This window comes from Hippopotamus amphibius, chromosome 9 (genome assembly GCF_030028045.1).
Source record: "Hippopotamus amphibius kiboko isolate mHipAmp2 chromosome 9, mHipAmp2.hap2, whole genome shotgun sequence".
NCBI lineage: Eukaryota > Metazoa > Chordata > Mammalia > Artiodactyla > Hippopotamidae > Hippopotamus > Hippopotamus amphibius.
The window spans coordinates 66,783,957-66,808,640 of NC_080194.1; the positions used below are offsets into that span (position 1 = coordinate 66,783,957).

Below are 24,684 nucleotides of genomic sequence, written 5' to 3' on the forward strand. Positions count from 1 at the left end.
CCTTGTTAAAGGTAAGGAGTTTTCTACCCCAGCTGATTGCCAAGAGCGGATACAACTTTTGTGTTTACCCCCCTTCTCAGTAATAGGCAGAGTTCACATTTGGTAAACAAAGGATTTGACTTTGATCAGTAGATGTGATAACTATACAACTAACATTTACTGAAGGTTATTTATGAGCCAGATATTTTGCTAATAGATTATAAGAATGTTTTTCGTTAAATCTTCACAAAAACCCTATGAGGTGAAAACTACATAGGGGCCCTTTTTAAAGAAAATAATCCTCCTTGTCCCCACCCAACTGCAGTGTTGACTAAACCCTTTATGATGATGTTCACTAAATATATAAGCATAAAATTAAGTACCAATATCTTATGCCTATAGCTCTTATCTATAAAGTTAAAATAAATTTACAGATTAAATGCCATATATGTTTAGCATTTATATATTATAGCAACAAATTTCAAAATCACAACGTAAATGTGATTGACAGTGTTTTAGTACTACTAAATCTTCACCCACAAATGTAAACATGGTAGTGGCTGCTGTGTGGAAGTGTCTTTTAAGTTGTACCTGCTGGATGTTAGGTGAAGACAATTCTCTTACCACTACATTCACCAAAAAACCACTGCGGGGGTCCCAGGCTGATTCTCTCTCCTCCCAGTTTACCCAGCCCCTAGCTCTGACCCCTTGGGAGTTGTCTAATGAATAATTATGGACCTCATTTATCATACTGCAGGTGCCTTCCCTGGCTGAATCTGATCCTGACAGTTTTCCTTTCCTGCTTCTCTGCAGAACTCAGCTGTACTCCCTTGGCACTGTCTGCACATATGTGCCCAGGGCAGCACCTCTGCCAAGCCCGCATCCAAGTAGAACTATGCTATTTTTAATCTGCTGTGGGCTGAGAAACCCAAGGAACATATGGGGGTTTTTTCCCATTTAATAGTAAATAGGCTCTTCCCTGTGATGAAAGACTTTGATGGGTAGATTTGGTGACTTCTCTGTCAGCCGCAAAATTCTTCTCCTGCAGAATTTATAATCCAAATACTTGAAGTGGTTGATTAAATGACAAAAGAATGGTTTCTTGACTGTATATGTGATTTCTGCAGAAAAATGTGTCCTGTGCATCTAGTGCTCAATTATTTCTTAAATGTTCAGTAGTATCATATGTAACGAAGAGGTTCACAGTGCAGGTGAGCTGCCTCTTTGTCTTCCCTGCCATTTCTCTGAGTTCTACCCTCCCCTAAATCCTCTACTCCATCCACAAAGTTTCTTGCCATTCCTTAGTCCCACGGAACTGCAGAAGGGTGAAGGGGAGAAGAGGTGGCCTTGCGCCCCCTGTTGGGCAGAACTTTCATCGGAACTGAGTTTTGCTGTTTCTCCACCTGACAATCTCCTGCTCATTAAAGCCTCAGCTAAAACAGTGCCTCTGAGCCTTCTCCAGCCTCCCCAGCGGGCTTGCTCCCTCCATGGTGCCCTCACAGCTTGTTGTAAATAACTGCATCATAGCAGTTTTAGCAGTGCGGTAATGAAATGCTTAAACTGTGAGCTCTTCATTTTGTGTTCCTAATATTTATTATAGCCACACTGTTGCCGAGGGGACACACATGGGGGGGTGAAACTCATCCCAAATAACATTCAGCAAGAACCAGCCTGAAAGAGTGAGCATTTGCAATTCCTTTTCCCAGAAAAGGGTGCCATTTTCTAATTTGCACCAGGCACTTTTGCCATTGGAGCCCTGAATGTAATGTTTGGCAAAAACAATAAATGCTTGTGGCATAAAGGTAATTATGATTTATCGAGCACTTACCATGGCTAAGCTCATACATGCCTGGTTGCATTTACCACTGCAGTAGCCTATGATGGGGACGTTAGTATGCCACTCCTTTGGAATCTTCAAGTAATGGATATTGCTGTCAAATGTAGTATCTTCTACTAAAACATGCACTCTTCAGCCCCTGAATTGAGGATTGAGAATGGGTAAAAAATAATCTTGTTTATTAAATGCTAACTATTTCCTAGGCACCATGCTAAGTGATGCGAGTGTATTTTCTCACAAGTGAAACAATTGTTACATGAACAGTATGTCCAGACAAGGTGCAAAGATGCCTCCCCTTGAACCAGGACAGTAGCAGGAGGGATGGAGAAAAAAATGACAGAAATGCACAAGGAAGGAATTAAGGATGATGGCAAAGTTTCTGGTGGATGCTTGGGGAAAAAAATCCTCCCCACTCTCAAGAAACACTCTTTGGCTTTAAAGTGACAGTAGTTATAGTGACAGACTCACTCAATGATCCCTGGTGTCTAACACAGAAATAACAATGAACCTTCTGGGCCGTGACATGAACATGAATAGGAAAGGGGTTGTGTGTGTGTGTGTGTGTGTGTGTGTGTGTGTGTGTGAGAGAGAGAGAGAGAGAGACAGAAGAGGGAGGAAAGGAGGGAGAGAGAGAGGGGAAGAGATTGTTCTTAAAAGGAAGTGCTGGGGGTTTTGAAGGTGTTTTTATTCCCTTGAGATGTGTGTATGTGTTTTCATGATTTTTATCTCTGCCCTCTGAAACCTTCGAGGAATTCAAATCCTAGCCAAGTGAAAATCTGTACTTTTATCAGCTGCTGTTCAAAGTTTAGCAAGCGATGTTCGATTTTTCTCTCCCCAAAGAATGAACCATTGAGAAACCCTTAGGCCACTCACATCCTCTCACATTAAAACTACAATCTGCTTTTCTGATGAGCTCTGTGTGTCTTAGAAAACACAGTCTGCTAGCATATAGCATATGAAATGCACCTGAAAGGAAGTGTGTAGATGAAAGTTGTAGTGTGGGCTAGACAAAAATGCCCAGGGCACAAACCACCTCTCCACTCTTCTGCCACAGGACCAAAATCCCAGTGAGAGTCCTAATCCCTGTGACTCGTCCTGCTAAAATGGGGCTACAGGTCGAGGGCCCAACAGTCTCAGCTGTAATGGATTTACCTCCATTTGTAAGTTACCCCTCCTTCCATTCAAGCATGAAGTGAGAATTATTCAATCAGGCACAGCTTTACAAAAAACACTATTTATTATTATATTTTACTTATTGGTTTGCCAACAATTAACTCCTGAGACATGAATGCTGTAAGTGACCTCGTGCTCTGAGTCTGGAGGTGACTTCAGATAGTGGAAGACAAAGAGCAACCCATCAGTTCCTGAAACTCCATCATCATCCAGGAGGGTTGAAGGAGGGAAGAATAGGAAGGAACAGGCAGGGGGAGGAAGAGGAAAAATCCTCACGGCTTAAAGGACCTTCCAGGCCATCTCATTTATCTCCTTAGTTGACAGAAGAGGATGCTGATGCTCAGGGAGGGAAAGTGATTTTCCTAAGCTTGCATGGATAGAAGGAGCCAGGGCCAGGAGTCTCTCCTTGGAGTTTCCATAGCGAGTATAGCCTGAATATTTGCCTATTGTCTGCCACTAGACAGTAAGGCCCACAAGTGAAGCAAGTTGCTTCTCTGAGCCTCACATGTCACCACTGGTGATAATGATGCTGGTGATGGTGGGAAGTACGCATGGTACAGATAAGGAAAATAAATCTTTGAAAGGTTCGATAACTTGCCCCAGGACCACACAGCTAGTGAGTTGGATCAAACATATTTGCAAGGAAGACTCTCAGAAAGAAAATGTGTCTCGCAGAGAAGCGATGTGCCTGGGCCCATCCGACGCCAGGACTGGGCCCTTATCTCTTCCCCTTGCACGCTTCTCACTGAAGAGATACCTGGGAGTCTCTAGTGATGCTGGCCTCACCCTGTAGCATCACATGCCTCCAAACAACAAACCAGATTGTGAAATGAAGTCATTGGTCCCTCCCTTCCTGCCTGCAATGGGACATGTTACAGATCCCCCTGCCATGGACAACTAGCTGTCAACCAACTCTTCCCTCAGCCAGCACTGCTTGGGCAACTATTATGTACTCAGCCCTAGAAAAGTGCAAATAGGAAATAAACTAGTAGTGACATTTTGGCTCTGGAGTCCAAGAGCTGAGTTTGAATCCAGTTCTGCCACTCCCTGGCTGGGCCAATGCTGTCACCTCTCTAAGCCTCAGTTTTCTCATTTGTATATGCATAATAGTATAGATGGGGGGGGGTGCGTGTGTGTGTGCGCGCGCTGGAATTGTGGGGAGGATTCAGTGAGATAATTAGTACAACATGTTTGACAAGATTATACTGACAAGGGCACAGAGAAAGAGCTCAATAAATCTTGGTTGCTATTATTATTATCAATGAGTTATTTGGAGAAAAGACACACTTTGACCGTAGAACAGTCAAGAACTCTGCCTAACTCCTTTTGCTGGTGGGATAACCTCCCCACCCACTCTGCTCCATGTGGTAAATGATAATCTATTCTTCAATATCTAGTTCACAGTTTACCTCTTGTTCCCTCCACAGCAGAATTTATTCTGCCTTCCTGATACCTCGTCAGTATCCTGCACACACTGTCACATTGTATTAGTAACTTAGGAATCTCTGTCACTCAATTGCGAGGTCTGCCTTATTGTGGCTCCAGTTCCTAGCTCAGCAACTGGCTTATACATGTGCTCAGCATATATTTGGTGCATGAATAAGTGGATGTAACTGGCTAAGGTAAAGGAACATGGAGTAGTTAGGAAAGCCTTCTCTCAGGAAAGGTTCATGAGATGAATAACTTCAGAAGTGCTTGTGCAGACAGCAGTGGAAACAGAAGAAAAGACAGCGTTCTGTTTCTTTCTATTGGTGTAAGTCAATATATTGATTTGAGTGAGGGTCTTCTCATACAGGTAAGGGTCAATCAATTTACAGCGTCCGTGCTGGCGTTACATCACCTTCAGCATAGGTGTGTAGAATCAGCCAGTGAGGACTGGCCTGAGGGATTACCAAAAAAGAGAGGAGCCCCTAGGGAAGTTTCAGAAGAACTGGCATTCCTGGGAGTGAAGAAATGAAATTGAGGAGTGGCATCCTCCCTGCAAATGAGCATATTACTTCATCGTGGTAGAAAACATTCAATGTTATCATTGACCCTAGAGGACCCATCACAGAAATCTCATTGCATGAACCATTTGAAAAGAATAAAGTAACAGAGATTATGTTTCAGAAATAAAGTATAAAATTCCACAGAGAAAGTAATTTGCCTGGAGAAGTTCTCGGCAATGGCTAAGGTGCCTATATGCTGAAAGCAGGGTGGAATGCATACTTGGAATCTTGGCAAGCAGTCACAGAAAGGCAGTATTGCATAGTGGTTAAGGGCTCAACTCTGGAGCCAGCGGCTTGGGTATGAAACCTGGCTCATGACTTACAGTTGTGTAAACCCTGAGCAAGTGACCAACCGCTCAATACCTCAGTTTCCTTATATGTAAAATGTGGACACAAAATAGGAGTTGATGATATGCGAAAAGCACTTAGAATGGTTAACCCATGTAAATCACTTAGAAAAGTACCTCCCTTGTGGGTAAGGATTTAACAAATGTTAATGCTGTTATGATTACCAAGTCCCTGTTACCGATTTTACTCCACATGTAGTTCTGGGGCACTGTGGGAAGCGCAAAAGAAAACTTTCAGACAAGATCCTCATCCTTACAGAATTAGACTGAAGATGAAACATAAAACTAACCTCAATAAAGCAATTAGGAAACTCAAATTGCAAACTGGATGAATCTGGGTGATGAGAAGGGAGAGGTGTATAATAGAGAATAAGCCTAACAACCTTGTGGGTGCTCAGGTAAGGTTCATTAAAGATAATTAAAGGGGATTTCATCCATGTTAGGATGTTATCAGCTATTTTGTCAAACTCCAGATTTTGGAAAATGAAAAATCATAGGAATAAAGGGCCCTCTCAATTATCAGTGTATTTAGAGAAAGCTAAAATAGAAAGAGGAAAAGGGGAATTTTTTTAACTTGATGTTGAATGAGGTTTCAGCTTCTGTGAATGATGGAGATGAAAGAAATCTCAGCGATCAGCTGGTCTGAGCATCTTATTCTTCAGATGGAAACACAGGCCCAGAGATGTGAGGTGATTTACCCAAGTCACACTGGAAATCCAAGTCTCCTGCTGCTTCTCAGTCTGATTCTCAGCTCCCGATGGACACTTATTGGCTTCTCTGGCTCCTGAAGGGCATTCTTCCTGTCCAACACTGATCAGCTGGTTGGACCCCCATCTGTGACTCCCAGAGCTTTTCCAGCTGGTGCTTGCTTGTGACCGGTTATATCCTGACAGCCACATCTTCTAGGCTTAGCCCTCTAGCCTTTGACTAGAACCTTTCAGTTGGAGCAAATAGCAATCAAAGGAAAGGAAGGAAAGGAGGGAGGGAAGGAGGGACAGAGGGAGAAAAGGAGGAAAGAAAAAGGGGCAAAACACCATTAACGTGGAAATCAAGAAATTAGCAGTGTGACTAACACCTGATCCATTCAGCTATTCCAATCCCAATTTTTCTAACACGTGAGAATTTAAAAATCATTCCAATGTGTCCCATTGATGAGAACATCTTGAAAATGAGTAAAGTTGGAAATGCAAGTTTTGGGTTTTTTTGCTTAGTTTTGTTTGGTTTCAGATCCTATGGGTTGTTGCATAAACCGTTAGTATTTTGTGGCTTAATGACGAAATGATGGACAGTTCTAGAATTATGAAGCAACTAATTGGAATCGCATAGCTTGGCAATTTCCTATGGAGTCTACCACACAAAATGGTGCACAGATTGACAAGGAAAATGACACATTGTCAGAATGCATTACTGAATGTTATCATCTCTTGCACTAGTCACAAATAACGTCTATTTAAGCAAAGACCAAATTGCCAAGGGCTCAGCAGAGGGCTTGGCACATAAAAGGACATAGTAGCCATTCAATAAATAAATTTATTAATGACTAAATAGTGAAAATCAGAAATTTATTAATAAATAAAGTGAATAAATAAATGAATGAGTAACCCCCTAACTAACAACAGTGTGAAGGTTCCATTAGCTACAGTGAACTTGAAGAAAACCATTTTCACTTTTTCCAACAACTTTAGCTATGGCCCAGTGACCACACAAAGTTTCAAGTTTGCAAGATGGGATGAACTGTGGAAGAAACTCAGTTGTAGTAGACAACTCAGTACAACAGCACCATCTCTGATGTCTGATTCTCTGATACTGTGATTCTCCCAATTTGAGGTCATGTCCACATCCATGCTGGAATATTCTGAATCTTAACAAATAGATTCATACTAAACCTAGCACCAGAGCCCTATATCCAGAATGATAACCTCCCCGTCCCAACCTCGCAGAAAAAAGGGTGGGGGGTGGGGGCAGTTTGAAAGAGTCTCCAGATCATTTAGAGAATACTGTCTACAGTAATAGATCAAAGTTTTCCTTTTCACTTGATTAGACTAGTACTGGTACAATACTCATGAACTACTCAGGAATAATGGTTTAACCAATTATTTCAGTATGTCTCTAGGTATGATGCCCTGAATTGTAAATATATTATTTTCATAGTAATTTTTATTGTCTCATAGCTTCAGATTTTAATGTAAAGTTTACACTTTTGTGACAAATAACTTCTTTTAGAAAAGTTACTCTTCAAGCAGAGAATTTGATAATAAAAAAACCAGAACTTAATTTCCCAGTCTTAGGATATATCAGTGTTCTCTTTCAGCTTGATTAAATAAATCTTGCCCTTGGCTAACAGACCTAAAATGTAGCTTTCTCATAGAAGCCTTACACTGCAGTGGGGTAATTAGGACTGTGTAGAGGGTGTTAGAAGGGGGGAAAAAAGGCAGAGAGGACACATCATTGGGACCAATTATAAATTAGAATAAATGGTTGCTAGAGGAAATATCAATTAGTACAGATCATTTTGAAAGCAGTTTGACAGTGTCAAAATTTTTTAGCTATCCATAATTTTTGACTCAATAATTCAACTTCTAGAAATCTATCCCAAGGAAGTAATTTGAAATACAAAAAAATGTTATATTCATTGCAAAATACAGTACTTAACAATGGAAAACCACCGAAGTATCCAATAATATAAGAATGTTTAAGCCTATTGTGGTAAATCCATTTGATGAAATATTAAGTTGTTATGCTTATAAAATATATTGGCTTTTAGTTTTCATTTATTGTGATGTGTTTTCTAATTTTGGTGTCTGGTAATGGGGACCCCATAGAATGAGTTCTATCTTTTGGAAGAGTTTGTGAAGAATTTATATTTATTCTTTTTTAAATGTTTGGTAGCATTCACCAGTGAAGCCAGCTAGGCCTGGGCTTTTTATGGCTAATTTTTCAAATTATGAATTTAATCTCTTTGTTATGAGTCTATTCAGAGTTATTTTTCTTCTTGAGTCAGTTTAGGTAACTTGTGTCTTTCTAGAAATTTGTCCATTTCATCTAAATTGTCTAATTTATTGGTATAAAACTGATCATAGTATTTCTTTGTAATTCTTTTTATTTTTGTACGGTCAGTAATGATATCGCCTCTTTTATTCCTAATTTTAGTAACGAGTCTTTTTTTTTTTCTTAGCCAGTCTAACAGTTATCAATTTTGTTAATCTTTTCAAAGAACTAACTTTTGGTTTTGCTGATTTCTCTCTGTTGTTTTTCTATTCTTTATAGTGCATTAATTTCTGCTCTAATCTTTATTTGCCTTTTTCTGCTTGCTTTAGGCTGTTTGGCCTTCCTTTTTCCAATGTCTTAAGGTGGAAGGTTAGACTTTTGATTTGAGATCTTTTTTAATATTATAGCTATAAGTTTTTCTCTAAATATTGCTTTAGCTGCTGTAAGTTTTGGTATCTGTGTCTTTATTCTCATTCATCTAAAAGTATTTTCTAGTTTCCTTGTAATTTCTTCTTTGACCCATTGGTTAGTTAGGATAGTGTTTTCATTTTTTTTAATGTCCACATATTTGGGGATTTTCTAAATTTCTTTTTGTTATAGATTTCAAGTTTCATTCTATTGTTAAGCATTCATTAAAGCTGATGCTTCCAAATATTCTCTAGTGATATGGGAAAGTTTCTGTCACTATTAAAATAATTGAATCCTACTTATTAAGCTTTAATAAATATCAGGCACTATGATAATAACTTTGTATATATTATCATATTTAAATATTCACAACTGAGGCTCAGAGATTAAATAGCATTCCTAAGGTCATATAGCTAAATTCCAAAGCACTTTTCCATAACACCTTACTGTGTGTTATAATGGTAAATAAAAATAAAATCAGAATTTCAAATTCTGTAGACAAAATAATACAACTAAATTTAAACAGAATAATTTTCTTCAAAAACAAAAAGCAAGGTGATTTAATGGGATGACAAGTAACTTTCCCCCTCTTTTGCTTTCAAATTTTCTCTCAGAGTGGCATGCTTCATTTGTTAGTTGAAGAAGTATTTTTAACAAACTAACCTTATTAGTTAGGAAAAGAAATAAAAGTCAGAAAAAAAGTTAGAAAGGGAAAATTAAATGATAAATTTTATTGAAGTTATGAATACCACTAAAATTTTTTAAACTTTTCCATTATTCAATTATGGATCATAAAGCTGAAGATGTGATACTGTGCAAAAATGCATACAAGCAAATAGCTGAGCCAGCACATTTTTATTACTAATAATAAACAGCAACTAGATCAGATCATTGAGCATAGAATTATGAGATAAAATTTATGAGAAAAAAACAAATTCTGAGAGATAACTGCCAAGAAATTCAATTTAAAAAGCCAAACATTATTCATCTGTCTAGGGTTCTTACTCTTCTATTACTTCTCCCCCTTTTCTCTAGATGTTTGTTATGCCTTTTCTTCTTTCTTTTTCTTCTCCTTTTTTGCCAAAAGTTTCTCCCCTTATTCCCAGTGGGAATCATCCCTCAACACTTTAATTCATGCATTCATTTGACAAATATTTATTGAATTCCTACCTGCTCTAGATCCTAGATACAGAAATGGAAGCGATAACTATGTAAAAATGAGTAGATGCCCTGTGACAGCCTTGGGTAGAACATCTGAGCATATAACCTTAAAGATATGTCAGTGATTGTGAAATGGACGAAGGGGAAAGGGTTGCTATAACCAGCACCCAAGTTAAGATATAGAAGACATACCTATAAATGAACTCTACTTCAATGAAAAAAAAAAAAGATATACCTATATATATTAAGGAGAGTAGCCTAGGCTAGAAATATATTTTGGGGAAGTGTCATGGTTCCAGCCATATAAAGGCATACTTTCTCACTTTTCAACCACAAATTTGATTTCAACCATCATATCTAGAAGAGTTTTGCCTGTTCTAGAACTTCTTATATTTGGAATCATGCATACGTACTCTTTTGTGTCTGCCTTCTATCACTCAGCATAGTGCTTTTGAGATTCATGCATGTGATTGCTCATATTGGTAATTCAATGCTTTTTATTGCTGAGTAGCAATAACAATATATTGTGTGTATCAATATATCACAGTTTGTCAATTTACCTGTTGATGGACATTAGAGTTCCAGTTTGGGGAATTATGAACATTCTTATACACACTTTTTTGTGGACATGTTTTTCTCCTGAGTAAATATCTAAGGGTGCTGAGTCATAGGTTAGATATATGGTATTTTACAAGAAACTGCCAAACTATTTTCAAAGTGGCTATACCATTTTGCATCCCCACCAACAATTTATATGAGAGTTCCAATTACTTCACATCCTTACCAACACCTAATATTGTCAGTCTTTTTACTTTTAGCCACTTTATTGGGTATGCTGTAGTATCTTGCTTTAGCTTGAATTTCTCTGGTGACTAATATGTTTTTTTCACATGCTTACTGACTGTTTGCATATCTTATGTTAAATACCCAGTCAAGTCTTTTGCTCATTTTTTTATTGGATGTTTTTTCTTTTTATTGTTCAATTGTAGAAGTTTTTAAATATTCTGAATAAAAATCCTTTGGCAGATATATGTATTGTAAACACTGTTTCCCAGTTTATGGCTTGGTTTTTTATTTTCTGAATGACCTCTTTTGAAAAGCAAAAGTTTTTAACTGACGAAATCCAGTTTGCCATTTTAAAAAAATTCATCATTAGTGCTTTTGTGTTTTATCCATGAAGTCTTTGTCTACCTCAGATTGCAAGTATGTTCTGTTTTCTTCTAGAAATTGTATACTTTAAGCTTTTAAAATTAGGTCTACAATATATCTCTAGAAAATTTTGGTGTATGGTATAAGTTATGAGACAAAGTTCATTATTATGAAAATTTTCAAACATATAAAAATGTAGAAAGAATAAAATTACAAACCTCTTGTACCTATTAGCTTCCATAATTACCAACTCATGGTTAATCTTGTTTTGTATATTCTCAAATATATGAGACATCTATAGATAGATAGATAGATAAACTCCCCTGAACTATTTTGAGAGGGAGTTTTAGAAATTATGGCCTTTTGTTATTCTGATCCAGAATTCAATCCAGGATCACACATTGCACTTCATTTGTCCTATTTCCTTAATCTCCCTTACTCTAGAATGGTTCCTTAGCTCTTTATGTTTTTTATGACATTGACATGTTTTAAGAGGATGTTTCCTAATTTTAATTTGCTGATTATTTCTTCATGATTAGCTTCATCTAAAGCATTTTTGGCAAGAATATTATATCAGTGATACAGTATACTTCTCAGTGCTTTCCATCAGGAGGCACATGGTGTTAGGTTATCCCACTGTTTGGTGATGCTCAGTTTGATTACTTGGTTAAGGTGGTATTTGCCAGATTACTCCACAATAAAGGCACTTTTACCCACCTTTTTAATAATTAATCTGTTACAAGATATGTACCCTGTTCCCCAACAAATCTTTAATCGGTAGTTTTAGTAAACCACTGATGATTCTTACCTGAATTAATTATTATTATGATAGTTGAAAAATGGTGATTTCCTAACTTTATTATTTCTTCTGTAGATATTAGTTAGCATTCTACGTAACAGAACTGTCTCTTTTTCCCCATTATTAATTACTTAATTTAGGTATTTTGGGTAATCTTTATGGACTCATGATTTTCTTTTTTAATTCAATGTGTTATATTCCATTTCCTTCATTATTCATTTTAGTATTCAAATTGTCTAAATTTGGCTTGTATGATCCCTTTTAAACTGGATTTGGTGTCCTTTTGACATGCCTTCATTAGTTCTCGGTTTTCTAAATTTTGTGTTAATTTTGTGCTTATATTTAGTACATTTTACTTTCCAGTCCAACAAAATGGTTCAGACTCACCTTATACTTTACCAGCCCCTGGAATCAGCCATTTGTCAAAACAAAACAAAACAAATTCCTTTTTGTAGGAAATGGCATTTAGAAAACAAAATCTGAGCACCAGGTGTACTTTTTGCTTCTGGGATATCATTACATCTAGGCTCCTTTAATGAACAGAGAAAGAAAATAAAGTTGTTTAGAAAAGTGTAAGTTTATATCAGATGCTTCTAATTACTATTCACCATCCTAAGATTTTTCCTCTCCTTACTCATTCCATGATTTTGCCACACCCTTTTTACATGAGGACAACCTTGTTTTACATCAGTGTGTTTTACTCACTTGCTTATTACTCACACACCAAATGGTTTCAGAATTCAACCGACAGTAAGCCTGCGAAGTGAAGTTCAAAATTTCTTTCCAATTCTATCTTTAGAATATATTCTGAGGGTAAATAGTCAGAGGGTAAATACTATGTTCCTCCAATATTTTTTTGAAGCAAATTCTATTCAAATTAAATCATTTCAACTATATTTCAATATGGCATGACCACAATGCCATTTATCACACATAAAAATTAATAATTATTGGATTAACAAATATTACATCTATTTTAGGTCTTAAATTGACTCATAAATATCATAAATACTTTTTTGTTTCTTTATTTTACATTTTCTTTGTTTGAACCGGAAGTGAAATCTCTTGCAATTGGTTGATCCCTCTTAATTCTCTTCTGATTTATGTGTTTTCCCCGATTTTTTGTTAGTTTGTTTCCATTTTTATATTTAAGAAACCAGGTCATTTGTCTTACAGAGTTTGCTTTTTTTGTAGTATAATTTTTGCTTTTTTGGTAGTATACAGATTTTCTTTGTAGTATAATTTAGTAGGTTTCTCTGTCCTCTTTATTTCTGTAAACTGGTAGATGGATCTAGTTGTTTGATTAGATTCAGATTCGTTGGCAAAGGAGGGTTTTCTTTTCTTCTCTTCTCTTCTTTCTCTTCTCTTTCCTTTCCTTTCCTTTCAAGAGTAGAGGTTTCCAGAGCGAGTTTATGGTAATATTTTGTTTTCCCATCAGGAAGCACATATGATCTGATTGTCTTTTTGTGTGTGTGCTGTTGCCAGTTGTTGATGCTCAATGCCTAGATCCATTAATTCATTAGAGTTGCAAACAGAACCCTGGCACACTGTTACAGACACACTGTTAGAGACACACATCCATTTAGACACATTTCTGGGAACAGACATATCTCAGGCCAACTTTTGTCTTTCCTTTAACAACCTCTTTGTCTCATTGTTTTTGGACCTCTCTAGTTTTAAATTTCTCTTTTCTTTTTTTCTGTATGAAAACATGATGTGTATAGTACAAAGTGATAGCCCAAACTTCTAGTAACAACTTTCCAAAGGGAACATAATTATTTTAGAGGAAGAGAGATGAGAATGAATTAAGAGGAAAGAAACACAGAGAAAGAAGTCACAGAAAAAGGTGTATCTGAGCTCAGTACACATTTAAATCTAAATTCTGCCTGGAGAACATTCATATTATGAATGTGAGTTTTTAGAACTATAAAACATTCGAAGCTTGAAAAATCAGAACACGAAGAAGAAAAACTTTAAAATGTCCCTCATTTTAAAGTTTTTTAAACGAAAAAGATAAGAATACATCAAGATTCACTCATGTCTTTAAGACCATGGGATTTGAGTGGGAGAAGGAGCAATTTGAATTTTTTGTTTTGTTTCCTTTCTTCATGAAGCATATATTTTATCTTAAACCAGTTCACCAATGCCATTACATCCTGGGGTCAGGCTGTGCAATTTTGTGCCATTTGACCTAACAACTTAGAGACTTCTGAGTGACAGTAATAATATGCCGACTCTTGGGATGAGTGTTCTAATGTCTGTCACAACATGAAAGGTATTCATTTAACAGAGACACAACAGGATCAGATAAACAAGGCATGTGTATCTGCTTGATTGCAAGAGTTGAGGAGGGAGGTTTCCTCTCATTCAATTAAAGATTAAAAATATTTACACCAAGAAAAATTGAAAACATGCTGTGATTGTTTCCTCTCTTCCCATAGTATGGGGGTTAGGGAGGGGGTTCTGTTTTCCTTAAGACCTTACTGAGGTGTAATTCACATAGTATACAATTTACACACTTAAAGTGTCCAATTCAGTGTTGTTTAGTATATTCGTAGGGTTATACAGTCATCACCACAATCTAATCTGAGCACATTTTCATCTCTCCTAAAACTAACACTATATCCATTAGCTGTCACTTCCCATTCTCTGTACCCGCTACCGTCACTCAGCCCCAACCAACCACTAATCTGCTATGCCTATAAATTTGCCTGTCGTGGGCAATTACCTTTCAAATGCCATTCATAACCTGTCCCATTGAAATTTTTTATTTTATTTTTTTACATTATTATAACAATAAGAGCAATAGAATAGAGCCCTCAAAAACATGAAAGGGTCTCAAAAAATTGTAGCAGGATATCTCACAAAAATATTGTTGAAGCCAATAGCATCTAATGGCTTAAGTAAATAATTGCCAAGCAGTGAAGCTATGGGAATGAAGACAGATTACAGTGTCACTTAAGAGAGTCAGGTGCTAATGATTTTAAATATAAACTTGAAACAGTCTTGAGTTGCAGAAACTTTTCTTGCTCTAAGAACAGCAATATTTGCAACCAGAAATATTTGCAAATTCAAATCCTAATTTCACTCCTCGCCAACTGTATGACTCTGGGCAAGTAACAGAAGATTTATAAACTTTAGTTGCCTTATCTATAACATGAGAATAATGATGGTTCAACCTCATGGAGTTAGTGTGGAGATTCACATATACAGAGCCTTAGAACCAAGCCTGGCACATAATAAGTGCTCAGCAAATGTTAGTAGTTGTCTTTTTACCACTTTTGTTTATAAGAATTCAGTGATCCAGGTCAAATTCCACAATGGAATTCTTAGATATGCCAACTTGCCACTTGCCACATGTGGTTGGTATTTTCAAAGTCTCTACTCAAAGAAGTTTTCTGCCGTGAAAACAATGAATTGTAATTTAAGATACTGTAATATAAAGAAAAATAGCATTGATCAAGTATGATTAATAGAGCTGTAGGTTAGCCTTCAGTTGCTTTAGAATGATGTGTTCCATGAACAGTAAGTGCTAATTTATTATTCTCACTTAACACTCGCGTAACAGATTTTCCTTTTCTAAATTAAAACAAAAAATTAACAGCAATGGAAAAACAGCTTATATAATGATATTATACACATCTAATAAAGTAAAGAATAGATTAGAGCACTATAAACCACATATTCCTCTTCTCGTTGAAATGTTTAACTAAGACCTTAAATGTGTGACTTAAATCTGTGCCTGTGAACTGAAGTTGTGATTTGGTTTTGTGTCCATAAATGTAAGGCAATGTGACCACCAATGAATGATTCCATTACCTTTTCTTTAACTCCAGTACAGAATGGCTTTGGGTAATAGACTGATACATTAGATAACTTTATTTCTGAGGAATTATTATACATTTTCTCTTCTTTTAAAAAGTGTGGTGCTAAATATTACGATGTCCCAATCAGATGACCCACGACACACAATATTTTCATACTCGGGAAATGTTAACACATTACAGTCCTTGCTTTGAAAAGATAAAAGAATGAATCACAAACAACACATTTTCATTTTCCTTTGACCCCACAAGACAATTGAAGCAATGTGGTTTGCATGCAGCCCCATATGGCCCTCAAAGGCCTCCACATTGTGCATTCATGTCTACATTTTAACCCCAGGCTTTACTCCTCCTGGCATTGTTTTGTATTTGCATGAAAATGTGTAAGTTTTTTTTTGCATGACAAGTCATCGATAATGTTGAAGTTAAATGTCTAACATATTTTGTAATATCACGTGTCATTAATTCTTACATGATATTTTTTTCTTTTATTTTCAGTTACTGAAATTTATATATGCTTGAAATGTAAAAGTGGCATGAAACTGGAGTGATGCAAGAATGTTTAATGTTCCTTTAAGGACTTACCATTTTTTCACTGGGAAAATTTGGGGGGAGTTCCCAGCCTTATCTTTGGACACCAATCCCTTAATTACAGATTATTAGAAAACTGTATTGAACACAAGTGCTATCAGTAGAGTAATAAATTCTGAAGTGATACTTCTTTTTTCCCTGAGAATATGTTTCTAGTTCTTGAATATGAAGTACAAAATGTGTCCCCTAATTTCAGAATTTATTAAGTATTTGATTTATTGATTTTCTTAAAACCTTCTTAATGGTACATAAAATTAAGCTTGGTGAATTTTCCTAGTAACTAAAAAAGTAATGAATTACTGAATGACAGCGCCAACATTTTAGTACTTTAAATATATCCTAAATGAACTTGACTACCAAAATGGATATTTGATATAGGAGTGCATGAGTATACAAAGAAAATAAGTTACTTACACCATTTTGTCAAGTGTCAAATTCATAAGAGCACGTAACTAATTCCCACCAATGGGCCAAAATACATCTATCCAAACTGTTTTTTCCAAGTAGTCACCTTGCTTGCTCTACATTTATTCCTACCAGCTGTCATTGCTAAAACCATTTAGAATACCCCTTGCCAAATTACCTTCAGTCTTTGGCACAATAATACCTATGTGGTAACAAATCTTGTTTCTTGGAGAGAGACCCTCAGAACCAAATCAGTCAAATAAGCTGGCAAAACATGTTTTTAAGATGATACGTCAATATGAAATTACCAAGACTTGTGTGGCTTATAGCCTGTAAAATGACTGAGAACATGTTTCACAAAGAAGAACCCCAGATAGCATTTACGTAACAGCAACAGTGGGAATAAATGAATTTCCTTAAGGAATCTTTTAGGCAAGCATCTGATATTCACTTGAATGAATAAGTTCTGATATATGTGTTCTGTTATGTGTATCTGTATTATTTCAAATTCCACCTCACTTAAGCTAATGGAGTGGTTTACATTTTTAAGGACAGCCCTTCTTCCATTATTTCTTATCACATCAGAATATAGATAAGTGGCCATTATATCTCCTTTGCTTGAGTGAATATCAAGTTAATACCTCTTTAGCAGCAATTTTAAGATTTTGGTTGATGGCGTCTTAACTTTCACCAACTAGCTCTGTGATACTGGCAAAGAACTCAGCCTCTCTGTGCCTCTAGACCCTGGTCTACAAATGAGGGCTTAGTGCTCCCATTATCTTTAAAATCTCTTTTGAATGAAAATATAATACTATAATTATCACATATCTGTGTGGGAACTATAATTATCATGTATCATAAATCCATACACATCTCTGTGCAGTTTTAATCAAATGCAAACTGAACTAACTCAAATTCAAGTTATTTAAAAGACATCTAGAGACTGATGTGTCTAGTGTCTCTAGTAAAGTCTTTTCTACCTGATGATGATGATGGTGAAGATGACATTTGCAGAGCACTTTATGTTTATACTGCCTTACATGAGTCTCACCACCTGAGAGCTGCTGTCATGATCCTCATTATGCAGATGAAGAAGATTCTGAGGTTCAGAGAGATTGTTACCTGTCTAAGGTGATGAACTAGCAAGTTACAGAGCTGGGCAGAGACTCTGGGTCTTCTGCTTCCAATTTAATACTCATTTCCTCCATCATCATTTACCTGCAACCAGTCTTTTAATTAGGAGACAAGTTTTCCAAGGTGTCATTTTTCAGAATTTACACTCCTGGAAACTAAAATCTGCTTTTAGGGACCCTCCCACACCCCTTTAGACTGTCCACTTGCGTCACTACAGCTCTCTCTGCTTTTACAGACTAGTTGTTTTGTCAGCATGAGTGTGACAACAATTAGACGTCCCCTGTTTTTGCCCCATGCCTTTTCTCCTTCACAGTCATTCAATGACAAGCGTAAAAAGAGCTTCATCTTTTCACGAAAATTCCCATTCTACAAGAACAAGGAGCAGAGTGAGCAGGAAACCAGTGATCCTGAACGTAAGTAGATTTTCGAAGAGAATGTCACCTGCAACACAAGAGAAAAAAATCCTTCACGGGCAACACGCATGATGTAGGCTCCCCCACACCACACACCTAGGCAAACAAACACGGCAGGCAGGCAGGTCAGGGCTTACTACTGTGACCAGTGTTTGGCTGCAGTCTGGATCCTTCCCTGGATGGAGCTCTTCTTTGCAGAATGCATTGGAGGGGGACCTGAGGAAGCAGGGACTTTGCTTCTAAACAGCATTTATCTGTGACCCAGACTGGGTCACCTTTTCTATCATGCAACTCTCCAAGGGCTTGAGACAGATTCTTTTCTGGACAGAAATATTAGATTCCATTGCCACATGTATTGTTTTGGAATGCTAGCTAACTGGGAGTGATTAAATTCCCTATATTGATTACTAGCATTTGTTCACTCTTTCCCTCCCAGCAAACATTAACCACTTCCTTACTGAGCAGTGAGCTTGTATTGGGTGGATGCTCAGTCCAAGAATTGGCCATGAAACTTGGAGTGGATCATCGCTCTCAGTGGTACGTTGCTGTGGCAATACTGACAGTGGGCAAAAAATGGCATTTGCTGACTCTCTCTCTTTTTCATAACAATCTTCTGCTTAAACGTTTCGAGTTGCTTTATGAATCCTTGAGTCTCAGTCCAGGGAGTTTGGGGTGAAAGTTGTTTCAGAAGAAGAGAGCGTGGGATCCAGATTGCTCAGGCAACACGGTCTGTCATGGTAGTATCCATTTCAACTCCACTGACTTCTTCCTTCCTCTTCCGTGGCTGTTCTCCCTCTCTCATTGCTCTCTCTGGGGACTTCCATGCAGGACATCCCCGGATTAGGTGACGACGGTTATGGAACAAAGACTCTGAGTAAGTTCCCAGGAATGGTCACTGTAACTTTTCTTTTCTTTTTTCTTTCCTTTTGAGTTTGGCTTTTGTTCCTTTTCTCGAGGGCCTTTCACTCCTAGCATGCACAAGATACGAGTTTTATTTGTTACCTAGCTGTGAATGCTCCTACAAAGTAATTTTCAGCTGTTTTGTTCTGCATGTCAGCATTTAAAAGCAAAGTGTTTCAGGCACTGTAACTTCCGTTGCAGTTCACATCTTCCCTTTCTGACCCTGCGATGTGACCAACATGGCCCTGATGCCGACCGTGGCATCCCTTGCTCTGACGCCCTGTACCTCCCAGGGAGCAAGAAGCCATGTTGAAAGAAAGGGCGAGTTAAATGTTCTAGAACAGGAAAGCAGAAATGTATTTTATGTTCTTTCTTCTGGCTTTTCACCCAGACATATTTAATGACCTTGCCAAATTCCATTAATTGGGTTATACTTTGCTATTAGTAAAGGAGCTATTTTATAGTCAAAAGGAACATGCATTCTCAAACAGTAAATATTAAGCTATTTGATCTTCCATGAATAATTCTTTGCTATTAACTTTGACTGATTTTTTTTTCTGACTTGCAGTGATCCTGCTTGAAACGTTTGTATGATAAAGTTTTAGATATGTATTAATGTTTTTCTATCAGTGATTAGCTGCATTGCATAACCAGATCTTCATTTTATAGTTTAGAGTGGAAAGTAAAATATATTATACTTTAAAATTTTTCTAGTTATTAATGCCTTTATTCTGTCTCATTGCACTAATAAAAAATAATAATTCTGTGTATTAATATACTATACTATGATTTTTCTTTCTTTAATACTAACTCCATTGTGTATGCACCAATGAAATAAGAACAGTTTTTTGTCTTTCAGAGCTGTATCACATGTTCATTTTTGTTTGTTTTGTTTTGTTTTAATTTAACAGCTATGGGCAATATTTTTAGAAGCTGTTCATTTCATTTCTGTAAAACAAAGTAACATTGAGCTGGACTTTGTTTTCAAGAGCTGGTTATATAACCCTGTGTAATGATACCCTTCAGCCTCAAATTGTTAATTTGGACTTTTTTTTTTTTAGATATGTATATTTAGAAAACAAAATCTGATCAAAAGTAACTACTGATCTCCTTGAAGATGAAAACTTTATCTTTGCGTCTCTATATGGAATATGTCATGAAATTTTTCTTGAACTGGTGGCTAAAATTCAAATGTTGATTTCAGCATTATCTGGATAGCTTCAAGTACCACCAGAGAGAATTTCTTCATTTTCAGTGGGGGTGGGGAAATTTTTAGTATGTCGTTAGTAAGTGAACATCACTAAAAAGTCATTGCTATTGGAGAGTCAAAAATATAAGTGATGGCTTTTAAAATCCAGAATGATGCCCTTTTAAATCCAAAGGTTTGTTTATTCTTTAAAAATTGAGCAGATTTCACTAGGTAAAGTTATTTGCCAGTTAACGCTATTGGTAGCCATAATTTGGACTTTAGCTGGAACATATTTTTAATTTCTTTTCAACTACAAAATAGAAAAATTATCTTAAACAGTATCTTGATGTTAAGAGAGATTGGTCATTAAATAAAACACCACATGGTTCTAAATTTCTATAATGTAGCTTCATTCTAAATTATTTTTAAAGTAAAAATAAAAAGCAAACAAAAAACCCTGTCATCTTCAAATCAAGGTACTTGAGATAATTATGTCCATGAAGGTATACCATTGTTGGGTGTTACTTTCATTTCAGTAACAAAAAACAAATTTTGGCTAATTCAGCCGCACTTCTTTCCCTACTGCCCCTTTGCAGTTGTAACATGTGTACCTAAATTAATAATGCAGTTCTGGTCAAACACCCACACAAAGAGAAATTACTTAGGTGAATTTAACCCATGCTTTGATTTTCATTCGTTTCACACTCTATGTTAACTAACTCGATTGTGGGAGTCCTTTCACAATATTCACGTGTATCACATCATCACATAGTACACTTTAAAATATATTACAATTTTGTATGTCAATTATAGCTTAATAAAGCTAAAAAAATGAAAACGAATCCATCTAATTAGCAAGAATTTATAACAGCAAATATATTTTAAGGCACTTTTTTTAACTGTTAGAGAATGATGTTGTATATTTTCCTTTTTTCTAAAGATGTACAACAGTTGTCACTTTTTGAAAAGATGAAGTTATTGCTAATGAGCTTCAGAAATCAAATAGTCACATATTCTTCTTTCAGTTAGCCTGATATACAGAGAAGTTGATAAGTTGATGAATTTATCTTTTGTAACTTAATAAATAGTGCAGATGAAAGGAAATATTTTTGGAAATAAAAGCTCTAATCCTGGCACATAACCAATATATCCCTGTTATGCTAAACTGTATTTTTATGAAAAAAAATTTTTGAAATATCACTGTATACTTGTACAGTCATTTGATATGAATTAAAAACATACTTAATGCCAGAACCTGTGCTTGGTATCAGACCATTTATCTTCTGCCTGTTCCATTCCTCCAGAACCTAATAGCTATCCAAGCAAGAATCTTAAAATAAAAACCAGGAAATATTGAACTCATTCATAAAACATTTTTCAGTGACTCATTTCTTCCTCTAATATTTCCTACACACTCACAGGAAAGTTCTTCAGCAATCCCTTTCATCTTGTGAATTAGTTTAGGAAGTATTTAAATAGAAATAAAATTCAAGGGATTCCAGGAATCAACTGGCAATTTGAAATGCAATATTCCTGCAAAATACCTAACAGCAAAATAGAGAAACAAAAAGCCTGCAAGAAAATAGCCCCTACACACCAGAAACTCCGGAATTTATAGTCGAGAACATCCAGTTGAGACACATTGCCCTTTGTAACAAGAATCTGGAAAACCAGAGCTACGTGAATGGGTCAAAGTATTTATAAAAAGAAGAGTGCTTAGATGGACACTATGCATTTTTTTAAATAATTAAACATGCTTTCCTGTTTGCTAAAAAAGAAGGCACAGCAAATCAAGTAGTAGCTTCCTGGAAAATAGAGATAAAGTTTTTATCTTCATCTTATCTGAGTTTTTTTAATGCGTCTCCTCTGCGGCCTCTTACTTGCCTTTCGCTCACATTTCTAGTAGCCTTGCATGGTATTCCTTTAAGTTCTGGCTGCTCGCCAATGCTTGGTATCTCTTTAATTTGCTGTGCTGTTCTTGCAGAACATGTTTCTTCTAATGCCAGCGATAGCGAAAGTAGCTACCGTAAGTTATTGCTGTGGTTTGTGATTCTTTTCTTTGCAATTGCCCCCTTGCCTGTGGTGTTCATTTCAGATTTTTGCTGTCGTTGTTTTTCAATTGCTGCCCTTTATCATCCTCATCCAAAGCAAATGGCTTGAAATGAAATCATCATTTGATGTGGAAAGATAGAAAAGACACTAGGGCCATGGGTTGACTCCTGATTTGTGCAGAAGGTAGCTGCCTTGCTAACAAATGATTCCAACCTCAGTTGGCTGTGGCCTGGTGATGCAATTCTCCTAGGGAAGGTGGGGGGAAAGTTCAACCTGGTGGATTCTGACATTCTTTCCTCCAAAATAATTTAAACTCCCTGCAGAAAGGTTGAAAATTCGTCATGGTTTTATTTTTCTTCTCATTTTGCCTTTTCTTTTTTGTTCCTGGCTCCCCTTTACAAGAGAGATCCTGATAAATTAGTGTTCCTTTTAAATGGAGCATGAACCTTGTATATCTCTTCTCTCCTTGATTAATATTTTGAGGCAGATACTGTGTTATATCTAACTTTAAATTTTGGTGGTTGAGAAGAGATGAAAAAGTTTCACCCTCTAATGTTGAAGGAACCCGATTTTGTTTAAAAGTGAACAAATCTTGGATCAGAAAGCTTAACTGAAAAGGTAGGTAACTATTTAAAAATTATTTCTGGTTTTTGTTTGGTCACCTCAAGCCATTTGCTTAGTGATATAAAAATATTCACCAAATGCCAAGCACATCTGTTTTATCTGTTCTTGTGGTTTCTTACCACATACAGGTTTTTGGTAACTAAAATAAGTGCATATTATTACTGGGATCCTTGCAATTTCTATAATATTTATTTGTACTCCTTAGTGAAATGGGCTACTCAAAAAGCAATTTCTGAGGATTTTAGAAAATTGCAGGCCCTTCAACTACCAAGATAGAAATTGCTTAGAGGTTTTTGTTGTGGGGGAGTTTTTTTGTTTTTTTGGTGTGGGTTTTTGTGTGTGTGTGTGTGTGTGTGTTTTGTTTGGTTGTTTTTTTTGTTTTTTGTTTTTTGGGTTTCTTTTTGGTCTTTTTGCTTGTATTGTATTAATTGAAAACAGGAATAGAATAGAATAGCTTTCATTTTTGTTTTTTTCCATTACAGCATGGTAATTTACAAAACCATGCCTTTTTTGAGGTGGAATGCCAAATAGTGTTCTTGAAGTGTGACAAATTCAATTTGGATCTTGAGAAAGGCTTTGGATAATAAGATTGGTGGAAAAATAGAAAAAAAACACAAAAGAGGAAAGATGACAGATGGCGAGGTAGGAACCAGAGGAGGAAGATGAAACACACCGCAGAATGAAATGAAAAAAAGTTATAATGAAGTACCTTTGATCAACCAAATACTATCAGAACCGCCTCATTTTCTTGCTCAGTGGAAGGACAGGTCCTCCTGATGAAAGGAATTGAAGCACTCCTGTGCTCAACCTGATCCTTAACATGGTTATGTTCTTCCTACTCCCGCACTTTGATAATTATCCCAGGTAGGGAGAGTATTTGCCTCCCCCATCTCTTCCTTTGTTTTTAAAACAAAGAAACTTGGCTGGTTAAGAAGCGACCAAAAGTATCTTCACTGAGCCTGAGGTACCCTCAATTGAGTATAAGGAAAATGTAACGTATTTGTTGGTTTCATGGAGACCCTTGGCCCTAATGTCTTTGATGTCAGTTTTCAATTTTTAAGTGTTGTGCTTCCATCCTGTAGACACAGGTTAGAGGAAGTGAAAACATCAAATCTTGTTCTTTCAATCCCTTTTATGGAAAGTATTTAAGAACTACCTTTTCCTTCAGAAATCTTTTTTAGAGTATTTTAGAGGCCCCTCTCTTTTCCATCAGAGATGGGAATGTTCTTCCCAGAATCATTGTTATAAAAATTGCACCAAGGCTTTCAGCTGTTTGACAAGTTCTTGATTGCAGTGCTCCAAGATGACATCAATAATTCTTTTCACTCTCAAATAGTAGGTGCACATAAATGTTTATTAAATGAATAAAGGAAACACTTGCAAACAGCTTGAATTATCTATGAGAAGAGAAAAGAGTTGGAACTGAACTCTAGAATATTACTAGTCTAATAATCTATATTGGCTTGGGTCTCATCTGAGGGTACAGAAGCTTGGCCATTAAGATTGTTTTCTCTACAAATGAACAAACTAAGAAGAGCCTTTGTCCTAGCTTGGGGGTGAGGGGCTGGGGGGAGAAGGATATTTCTTCCTCCAGGATGGAAATATGAGGAGTTAGAGAGGAATATTCTTTAGTTCATTCAGCATCCACTCTATGTCATGCTCTCTCATAGACAACTTAGGACCCAATATGAATCTCAATGAACTCTGGTACTCAACATGTGTG

The 24,684-nt window shown here is 36.5% G+C and overlaps 1 protein-coding gene across 7 annotated transcripts in view; it reads left to right on the top strand.

The window, feature by feature from the left end:
- The window catches only part of DLG2 (discs large MAGUK scaffold protein 2), a 1,973,535-nt gene that overhangs the window by 1,926,987 nt on the left and 21,864 nt on the right, over nt 1-24,684 (top strand). For 6 of the 7 annotated variants that reach the window (XM_057748299.1, XM_057748301.1, XM_057748302.1 and 3 more), the window contains one exon: nt 18,097-18,196. In XM_057748299.1, coding sequence (XP_057604282.1) covers nt 18,097-18,196 — 100 coding nt within the window. Of the gene's footprint in view, nt 1-18,096; nt 18,197-19,024; nt 19,071-24,684 lie in introns of all 7 variants that reach the window. The other variant, XM_057748303.1, reaches the window with a different exon arrangement.